Source organism: Cryptomeria japonica, chromosome 2 (genome assembly GCF_030272615.1).
Source record: "Cryptomeria japonica chromosome 2, Sugi_1.0, whole genome shotgun sequence".
Taxonomy (NCBI): Eukaryota; Viridiplantae; Streptophyta; class Pinopsida; order Cupressales; family Cupressaceae; genus Cryptomeria; species Cryptomeria japonica.
Window position 1 is genome coordinate 543040534 of NC_081406.1, and position 10109 is coordinate 543050642.

At 34.4% G+C, this 10109-nt stretch overlaps 1 protein-coding gene across 1 annotated transcript; it reads left to right on the forward strand.

Annotated features, from left to right (window-relative positions):
• Positions 1–757: 757 nt before the first annotated feature.
• LOC131052354 (uncharacterized) lies at positions 758–1952 on the forward strand. The gene has a single exon (XM_057987008.2). The coding sequence runs from the start codon at positions 958–960 to the stop codon at positions 1762–1764; it is 807 nt and encodes a 268-aa protein (XP_057842991.2). The 5' UTR covers positions 758–957; the 3' UTR covers positions 1765–1952.
• The last annotated feature ends 8157 nt before the right edge of the window (positions 1953–10109 follow it).

Consider the following 10109-nt stretch of genomic DNA (forward strand, 5'->3'; position numbering starts at 1 on the left):
TGGAGGTGGAACATAATAAATTGAATAGATAAATGAGTTAACTGATTGAGAAAAAAAACTGATTGAAAGATGAAAAAGAATGATTGGAGGATAATTGAAAAATGATGAAATTAATCAATTAATTGAAATAATCAATTAACTGAAATAATCAATTAAAAATATATATTAATTAAAAATTTAAATGAAACCACTTTCATAATATTTCATATAAAAATCTGGATAAAAGAAAAACATAACATATATTTGGAAGAAAATAAAATATTTTAATTTATTTTTTTTTAAATTTTTAAATTAAAATATATTTAGTTATAATTATTTGGTATATTAAAATGTTAAATTATTTAATGTTTTAAATAAAAAATAAAAAATATTCTCATCTAATAAATAATTATATTATTTTATATTTTTAATTATTGTTTATTTTATTTTTTGGTGCACATCAGGTTTGGAGAGTCGAACTCAAAACTAATGAAGAGTAAACCCACTTCCCAAGCCAACTCTTCTACCAATCCTAGACTTTTAACAAATTAATTATATAAATATAAAGATTTTTATTTTTAAAGCAGATTAAAATATATTGAACAATTATCTAAAGCACTAGGGGGAATTAGGAGAGAAGATCAGTTGTGCAACCTAAACGGACCTTTGGTGATAAAGAGTGTTGTAAAACGCCTCCCATAACTATTGATACAATGTTGTCAAAAAAATTGAACATTAAATCAACAATTATAATACTAAATGAACATGTAGAAATATTAAATCAACAACTACCTATTTTCACAACAATTGAAACTTTAAAAAAACAACCAGGTAGCCAATGAGTGTTCTGAGTAGTGGCTGCTAATACAATTCCGAGCCATTGAATGCGTCATTACTGCAATAAATTACAGATCTTCCAGCTCATTAAGGCATAAACATATTAATTGTTAGCTTCAAGTGAAAGCAAGTGACAGAACAATGGCAGAAAGTTCAGCAGAGGGATCGAAACCCCAATCGGCGGAGCTTCTCGACTCGTCAGAGATGAAGCCCGGGAAACACCTGCAGATGAAGCCTGCCGCAGCAATTCTGCTCCAAAATGGCGGCTTCTTCGATTTTGTGAAAAATGCCTCTCAAGAAGTGGTTGTGCGCTTCTTCAGGCAGGCCATAAAGCAAATCGAGGAAAGCAGACATATAAATGACTATCACTTTAAACTCAAACCCTCAAAACCCTCGGGGTTTCTCATCGATGTCTTCTACGGCGAGAGCCGCGAAGGGCCGGAAATCGTAGAGCCAGGGTCGTGCATTTCGTGCAATGATTCGGCGCCCCTGTTTCCTAGCCAGGCCGATTCTGTGTGCGCGGGTGAGTGCGTCCTCAGGGAGTTCAGTGACCAGCCCTTTGTTCAATGTTCGCTGGATGCAAAGGCCAGGCCTGGCTTCATCGTTACCCCTGTTCGCCATGTCCAAAAATTGGGGGATTTGGACGACCAGGAGCTCTTTGCTCTGTGGAGCGTGGGCGTCCGCGCTTTGAAAAGTGAGGGTTTGAATTTCACCAGCATGATTGTTAACCATGGCAGTTACAGGAATCTGCCGCACCTGCACCTCAAGATTTGGGTGGACGAGCGGGAATTTGGGAGGGCCGTTGTCAGGTGGAGTGCTGAGAAGAAGAAGCTGTTGTCGATTCTCCAGCGGCTCGCCTCTGCCCTGCCGAAGAAGCGTGCAATGTGCGCTGTTGTTCAGAAAGGAAGGAAGTGCAGGTTTGGGGAGCGTTGCAGGTTTAGTCATTAATGGCAGCTCTTTTGCTTACTGGTTTTTTTAAATTTTGTTTCGCACAGTGTATCTATCTTTCTGGTTTAAATTTTGTTTCGCAGTGCATTTATCTTTCTTTTTTAAATTTTGTTTCGCACAGTGTATCAATCTTTCTGGTTTAAATTTTGTTTCAATACAATTTAGGCGCTGGCCACAATGTTTTGGAAGTGGTGTAATTTGGTTGGAGTAAATGGTAGTTTTTCTTTACCATCTGGGGTTTTGGATGTTCCAGGTAAAGAATAATTTGTGGGCTGTTAATTTACTTTGTTGCCATGAATTTGTTTTTAGAAAAACCTAATTTTTTTACAGCGTGCCATTAATTTGGTTGAGTAAAAAGTTTAATATAAAGTGGGTGCTGGGGAATGAATATATGCACACCATAGGATTTTTCAGTTTTGTTTTGTGTATTTTTTTTCAGGATTTTTTCTTTTTTGGGGGGGAATTAGAAGTGCAGGTGAGCTCTTTCATAATTTCTCATTGTCCGTAGATTGGGTTATGGATAAACTGTAGGATGTGGTTAATCTTAAAAAAAAATAAAAATTGTCTTCTGGAGGAAAATCAAAATCTGCAAAATGCAATGAATTTTACATGATTTTCACCATCCCAGTCATCATAATCTGCTTCCATAATGCTGTTAAAACCCAAAAAAATCAGACAAAAAACTGTTATATTTTGTGGATTTGAATTTTTGCAGGTGTGTCATTTTGTGTGGAGGATAGCCAAAACTTAAAGAGTACTCACCATCTTAATATTATCATGGGTTTCATAGATTTAAACTTAGCATAAATGTTTAGTATGTTGGTTTTCATTTAACTATTTTGAAATGTTTTTTAATGTTTTTTTTTCTTCTTTTCAATCTAGATATTTAAATTGTCTTTCTAATTATTTACACAATATTTCTTGTCTTTGTAATTGTTTACACAATATTATGCCCTATTTAACTATTTTGAAATGTTTTTTAATGTTTTTTTTTCTTCTTTTCAATCTAGATATTTAAATTGTCTTTCTAATTATTTACACAATATTTCTTGTCTTTGTAATTGTTTACACAATATTATGCCCTTTTATTTCTTTTTGGTCTCATCTTGACTAGATTGTTTCTAATGTGATGAATTTGCAAAGGATAAATTATATGTAAATAAATGATTAATTAGATATATAAGTAACAACTGAAAATTAAATTAAATGTGGAATTAAAATAAATTAAATACATTATCTAAATTAGATATTTGAGATGGGAAAATGTTAAAGGTGTTGGGGATCAATTTGTCACTATGTTAGAATTTTAGGGTCTCATTAGATGATTGTCCTACAATTTGCTAATTGAGTGTGCTTTATTGTGGTTTACATCTATGTCTATGGAAGTGAAGTGGAACACAGACCTAAAACTATAAACTTAGGAATTAGTTTGCCTTAATCTTTTGATATTTGAACCATAGTAAGGAATTAGTGGATCTTACAAAAACCTTTGGAGAACCTATTGAAATGCAAGATTTATGTTCTCCTCTCTTAGACCTTTAGATGGATTGATTCGATGATAATGAACTACAATCAACAAGAACCAAGTATAGAATGAGCCTAGAGTGAAGTATTTTGATGTGCATTTTAATAATATATTATATTTCCCAATTATGTTGTTATGATAATGTGCAAGTAGATTATGGTTTGCAATACGATTTCAATTGAATGAATGCTTTTTCAATACACCATAGCACACAAATCAACACAATCATGTGCTAGGCTTGCTCACAATGGCTAGTGAAAAGGTTGGCAAATTCAATGATAATGAATTACAATCAACAAGAAAGAAGTATAGAATGAGCCTAGAGTGAAGTATTTTGATGTGCATTCTAATGATACATTATATTCCCCAATGATGTTGTTATGATAATGTGCAAGTAGATTAGGGTTTGCAAATCGATTTCAATTGAATGAATGTTTTTTAAATACAACATAGCACATAAATCAACACAGACATGTGCTAGGCTTGCTCACAGTGGCTAGTGAAAATATTGGCAAATTCAATGATCATGAACTACAATCGACAAGAAACAAGTATAGAATGAGCCTAGAATGAAGTATTTTGATGTGCATTCTAATAATACATTATATTCCCCAATGATGTTGTTATGATAATGTGCAAGCAAATTAGGGTTTGCAATATGATTTCAATTGAATGAATGTTTTTTAAATACAACATAGCACATAAATCAACACAATCATGTGCTAGGTTTGCTCACAATGGCTAGTGAAAAGATTGGCAAGGTTTGAATTTTAAATTTTAATTTTAAAAGTTTCAAAGATTAAATCTATAAATGCAAAAATGGCTTGGGTCAATTGTGAATTTACAAATTGTCTAGGGTGGCAAATGAGAAATTGGAGATTGGGATCAACTTTTAAGGATGGGTGATGATAGGATTTAGGATGATGCAATGACTTGAATTCATGCAAGAATATGCCACTTGTAAGCTCATTATTGCATAAAGGATATTCTAATTAAATTGGACCCAAAACAAAGATAAAAGCATGAGTATGCAATTTTTACCATTACATTTTACACCACTTTGAAATCTTTTAAGTGGATGCATGTTAAAGTAAAACAACCAGTCAGACATTGAAATTAAGTATTTTACACACTTAAGGATTATTGATATGTATGAAGGATGCATATACGGTTGACAAATTTTTAATTCTCCTTGTAATGAATGTTCCATTGAAAAACTTACAAAATAGAAAATGCATGCAACAAGTAGCAACTTTGACACATTTATAATAGGCACTAATTATAACTTGCTTGAAAACATTTTTTTGAAAAAACAAAAGTAAAATGGATAGGGGTAAGAGATGTTGTCTTTGCATAAAGTGGTTAAGCTTTGGTTGAGTAGAAGAATGGTTGGGCTTTAACTAAGCAAATGATTTTGACTTAACAAATAGATGGCTAAAATGATTCCTCCAACCTAGGAATGATTATGAGTATGTCATGGTTGCAAATAAGTCACAAAATGAACATTATGCTTACAAAATAATGATTATGAGCATGTCATTTCTACACATAATTCTCAAAATGAACATTATGCATATAAAGGTTGCAAGGAATTGGTAGAAAGGAAAAAATTATAATCATGGTAAAAGATAACATGTATAAACATATAGGACATTTAATCTTAAAAGTGCATAAAGCAAGGGAAAGACAAGATGTCCTCCAATGTTGCCCCCAGTGAAGGCAAATAATGATAGCCATAAGTGTTAGATACTTGAACACATAAACATAAATAAGAAATAAAAGATATGAGTGAGACAAGGATAATTACATGTGATCTTAGAGGATATAGGAATGATAATGACCGTAACCAAGTAATCACATGATATAAGCATGATAAGTATCATACCCATATAAGACATGCAAGCATAAGAGGGACATGTAAACATAAACATGATAGAAAATGAGAATGATTAAAATTGTGGTAATGAAAAAACAAGCATGGTGAAAATGGCATATAGATAGCATGAGAGATTGATATCATAGTCATGGAACATGGAAACAAAATAAAATAAAATAGGAGGAACCAATTAACATATAGGCGCTAAACAATATTTTTTTCGAAAATGTTCCCGCCTGTTGCTCCCGCCTGCTCACTTGCATATTCTCTCCTCGACGGTAACTCAGATATGGTCGTCGTCGTTGCACCTGGTCTTGCAGGATTCTCCTGGGCGTCGGTGGCTACTGAGGGCCCTCGCCTTGACTCTGCTCGGGCGTTGTGGGATCCATCTAATGCCTCAAATTTATGCAGAGGGGGAGGCAGGGGATTTATCCCTATCTTTTGTGTCGCCTCTGTTAATGTGAATAAGGATACCAATCGGGAAATAGAGAACAATGTGAAGGTTTTTATGGAGCATAGTGTTATCTGTAGATTCAGGGGTATTTGGCCTAGCCTCTCGGAGCTGCATAAATGGATCTCTCAACACTGGGATCTTCTCATTTTTGGTACAATTCACATATACCCTATGGCTAAAGGTTTCTTTGTTACTAAATTTGAGAATGGTAAGGATAGAAGAAATTTTTTGTGTGAAAACTTTTTCTATGAGAAAGATAATATGCCGCTTTTGGTCAAGCCTTGGCACTCTAATTTTAACCCCCTTTCCGAGAAGTTCAGCAAAATTCTAGTTTGGGTTCGGCTTTCTTACCTTCCTCTCCATTTATGAGTTGATTCTCTCTTTGAGGAAATAGGCGATGCTATTGGGAATTTCATTATGGTGGATAATGAATCCTTTGAGTTTTATCATACTACTTTTGCTTGCATTCTGGGGGAGCTAGATGTGTATAAGGGACTACCAACTGAGATTGTCATTAATTCCTCTTGTGGTAGTTGGGTCCAAACTTTGGATTGCGAAGGTATTCCTTTCAGGTTTCGTAGATGCTTTAAAACCGGCCATGCGGTTGGGAATTGTGGGCTTGAGAAGAAAAATCCAATGGCTTCATGGTGATTAGGGGCCTCATACTAGCATTACTTGATCGTAAATAAATCTTTGGACTCTTCTAAAGAGATGAAAGATGCTGGAGTTTCTACTATAGCTGGTTCAGATTCTTTAATGGCGAAGAAAGATTTTTCGGATGCCACAAAGGATGTTTCTGTGATTAAAGATGTTGTGATACATGATGTTGTTGTCTCTTCTGCTGAAAATGGTTTGTTGTCTCTTACCCTGCTGGATGCTCCATCGTGTGTTGATACAACTATTGCCCCATCTGTTGGATGTGGTGTTGTGTCCGTGATAGTTGTTGCTCCCTCTACTGTTGATCTTTCTTCCAATCCGGATGGATCGATGTTGGGCTCTTCGGATTGGTTTGTTGCGGCAGCTAAAGTTGAAGAAGGATGAATTACTGTAAAGGGGAAGCATTCAAAGACGTCCAAGCCTTCTTTTGATATGACTCTTCATTCCCACAGGGCAGTTGTAAATCTTGAAGGCCCTTGTGGTTGGTTGTTTGGGTTGGTTTTTCTGGCCCTGTCTTTGGTTGGGTTGCCTGTTGTCTTTTGGGGCAGACTCCGTTTTTTGGTTGTGGCTCTCTCCTTTTTCTTGAGCGGTCAATTTCTATCCCTTGTTTGATTTGTAAAGAGTTTTGGGTCCTTTCAAAACTTGTTTTCCACGTAATAAAAAACATATAGGCGCTAAACATGGAACATCGGAATGAACAAGGCACACACTACAAAATATGAAAACAAGGAAATATATGCAAAAATATGAAGAATGCATATGAGCTAAACTTAGAAAAAAAGGAGGCACTCCAAGTGGACAAAAACAAAGCATAAAACGTACCATAGAAGAAAAACAAACATCGTATAAATAGAAAAACCAAAATGTAAGGATAAATTGGGAAAAAAGGAAAGTAAATGGTAATATGAGTAGATAAATAAAGTATAAAAATACTAAAGGTTATGAGTAGATAAATAAAGTATAAAAACATTAAAGGTCTTGAAGCAATAACATTGGAGAGTAATTATCCAAGAGGTTATTCCCATCCTAACAAATAATATCAAGCTCTTTACCATCAAATAAGTGGATCATCTCGACAAGTTTGGTGCTCTTGCTAAAGCTACATGAAATATTTGTAACTATCAAAAAACAACCTTGTTTACCCAATGTTCTTTCCTCTTTATAGATGGCTATGTAGAGAGATTTCATTTGCTTTGCCAAAACATTTTTTGTAGGCATCCTTGCCTCTAGAAGAAATGTTGGTTTTTGAAACCTAATGACCTCATTCTTATCTTGTTTCCTAGCTACATGATTGATTAGTTCTCCACAGGAATCATTTAAAGGCATGTGTATATCTATACCTTGATGCTTAGACACCATATGATATACAACTTGCGATTTCTTAGGCCTTCTATCTTCATAAACTCTATAATGAGAAGGTGTGTAAATACCTTGATGCTTAGACACCATACAAAATACAACTTGCAATTTCTTGGGCCTTCTATCTTCGTAAGTTCTATAATGAGAAGGTGTGTAAGTAGTTACATGAATTTTGTTCATATAGTAAGTCGTTACGTGAATTTTGTTCATATTTATCATTTGTTGTTTTTCTAGGTGAACTTTATATAAATAAAAAATGACATCCTTTCACTCATATATATGTATGTTTGGTATCTTAAGAAATGTCCAAAGTAAAATGACTCAAATTATGGATATATATTAATCTTTGTTGGAAATTTGTTGTCATCGATGTCAAAGCAAATAGTTGATTAGAACTAATCACTGTTAAAGGGAAGATTTTATTTACATCAAGGCACAAATAAAATGGAGTTAAATTCATAATGGCAAACCACCTTTGTAATAGCACTCAAATAGAAGAATTAATAAAAGAGATTTTATTTATGTTGATCGATCCCACTTTCATATTTGTGCAAGCCTTTAACCTCTTTGTAATTTGTAAGACAAAATTAAATTAATAGTTAATTATGGTCGACCCTTGGTAATTGGTAATTAGTACCCCGCTTTGGATTTAAAATTCTAAATAAATATATTAGTTATGAAATGGGGGACTCACATCTAGCACCCAAGTGTTCTAGTGAAGAGTTGCATATAAAATGACAAGTTGCCTCCTTTATGAACTAATATATCTTTTCAAGTAGTTGCCTCTTCATAGAGGCATGCTATGGTATAAATGAAGATGAGATGAGAGCAAGGAAAGCAAACAATTCAATGAAATATCTTTCCCATTCAAAGAAGATTTAGGATTAGACCTAAATCAAAATTATTAGCAAACCTGAAGGAAAATTATGAGTATATCTTTAGCAGATTTATGAGTAGAAGTAATAAAAAAATCTATGAGCAAAATTGTAACAGATTTGTGAAGAAATTGGAGCAGATTTGTGAAGAGATTTAGTGCAGATTTATGAAGAAATTTGAAGTAGATTTGTGAAGGAATTTAAAACATATTTATGATGAAATTTGAAGCAAAGTTGTGAAGAGGTTAAAGCAAATTCAAGAAAGATAATTTATGAAAGTTGATTGAATCAAATTTGTAGAGAGCATAAGAAGATCTTTATGAAAGCAAATTACTTGATCAACATTCATTAAAGAAGTTCATTTGTTCGTTGGTGCTTCTCAAGAAAGAAGAGATTGGTGTCTCTTACTAAGTTGATGCTCAGTTGTGAGGATTGGTGTCCCCAATAGGTTGGTGCCTACAAATCGTTTAAGAGGGGATTGGTGTCTCTTGTGGGTTGTTGTCTGCAAATCATTTACGAGGGATTGGTGTCTCCTGTGGGCTGGTGCCTACAAAGCTTTTAAAGAGAACTTTATATAAGTAAAATTCTTTATTGTGGTCTTCTCCGAAAAGGGTTTCCAAGTAAATCTTGTGTTTTTCTTATGTTTCATAATTGTTAGATCTTGTGAAATTGATATTGTTATGGTTGTTATGTTTTGAAAAAGTAAAAGTTTGTCTTATACTAATTCACCTCCCTCTTGGTATATGCTTGTGCTCATCAACTATAACCACTTTGTTTTCATAAGCAAACTTAATATATTGATATAAAAATGGAAAGACTTGCTTTGAATTGCTCTATTCGTGACGTATGAAGCAACACACCAAACCTATCCAAAGATGGAATGACATATTACTTGAAACTCCTTAGAACCAACTATTAGATGTAAAATGTGTAATAACCCACCTTACTTAACCCAACAAAATTTGACCACTTTTTTTTTTGTTTACTTTAATCATTTGTGTTTGATTCAATCGCATACTCTGGGCATCCATCCATTAGGATTAGGCATCCATCCATCCGAGATGAGCATCTAACCATACGGGTTAGGCATCTGTCCATACGGAGCAGAAGGTTTCATCTATCCAATACGGGATAGGCATCTACCCATACAGGGTAGGCATCTATCCAATTGGGATAGGAGGTGCTCTGGCCAGAGACTTAGACTCATCGGGACCATTTGGGTCCTGAGTCACTCACTAAGTACTACACTCTTCTAATAGGAGTGCACTGAGGTCACCGTCCTTAGGAGAAATCAAAATAACATAATACAAGCTTGAATTCCGCCTCGGAATTTGGCTTAAAGCCTCGGGAAGTCAAGCGAATCCATACAAGATTCCTTTCGAGTATGCATTGAATTACTTTTTCCTTTTTATTATACTTATCTTTCAAATTAGGATTCTTCTCAATCCTTCTTCTTACCCAAACCCAGACCCCATCCACGAACGCTTGAGTACTAGGGACAACTTCGTCCCTAGACTGCCTACATACCTGTTTCGGCACGGGATCAAGGCGTAAAGTATGTAGTTCTATTTTCTACTCTATGGTTTGATGTAAACTGAT

What these genes read in the sequence shown, in the direction of transcription:
- LOC131052354 (XM_057987008.2), top strand. Translation starts at nt 958, where the DNA reads ATGGCAGAAAGTTCAGCAGAGGGATCGAAACCCCAATCGGCGGAGCTT.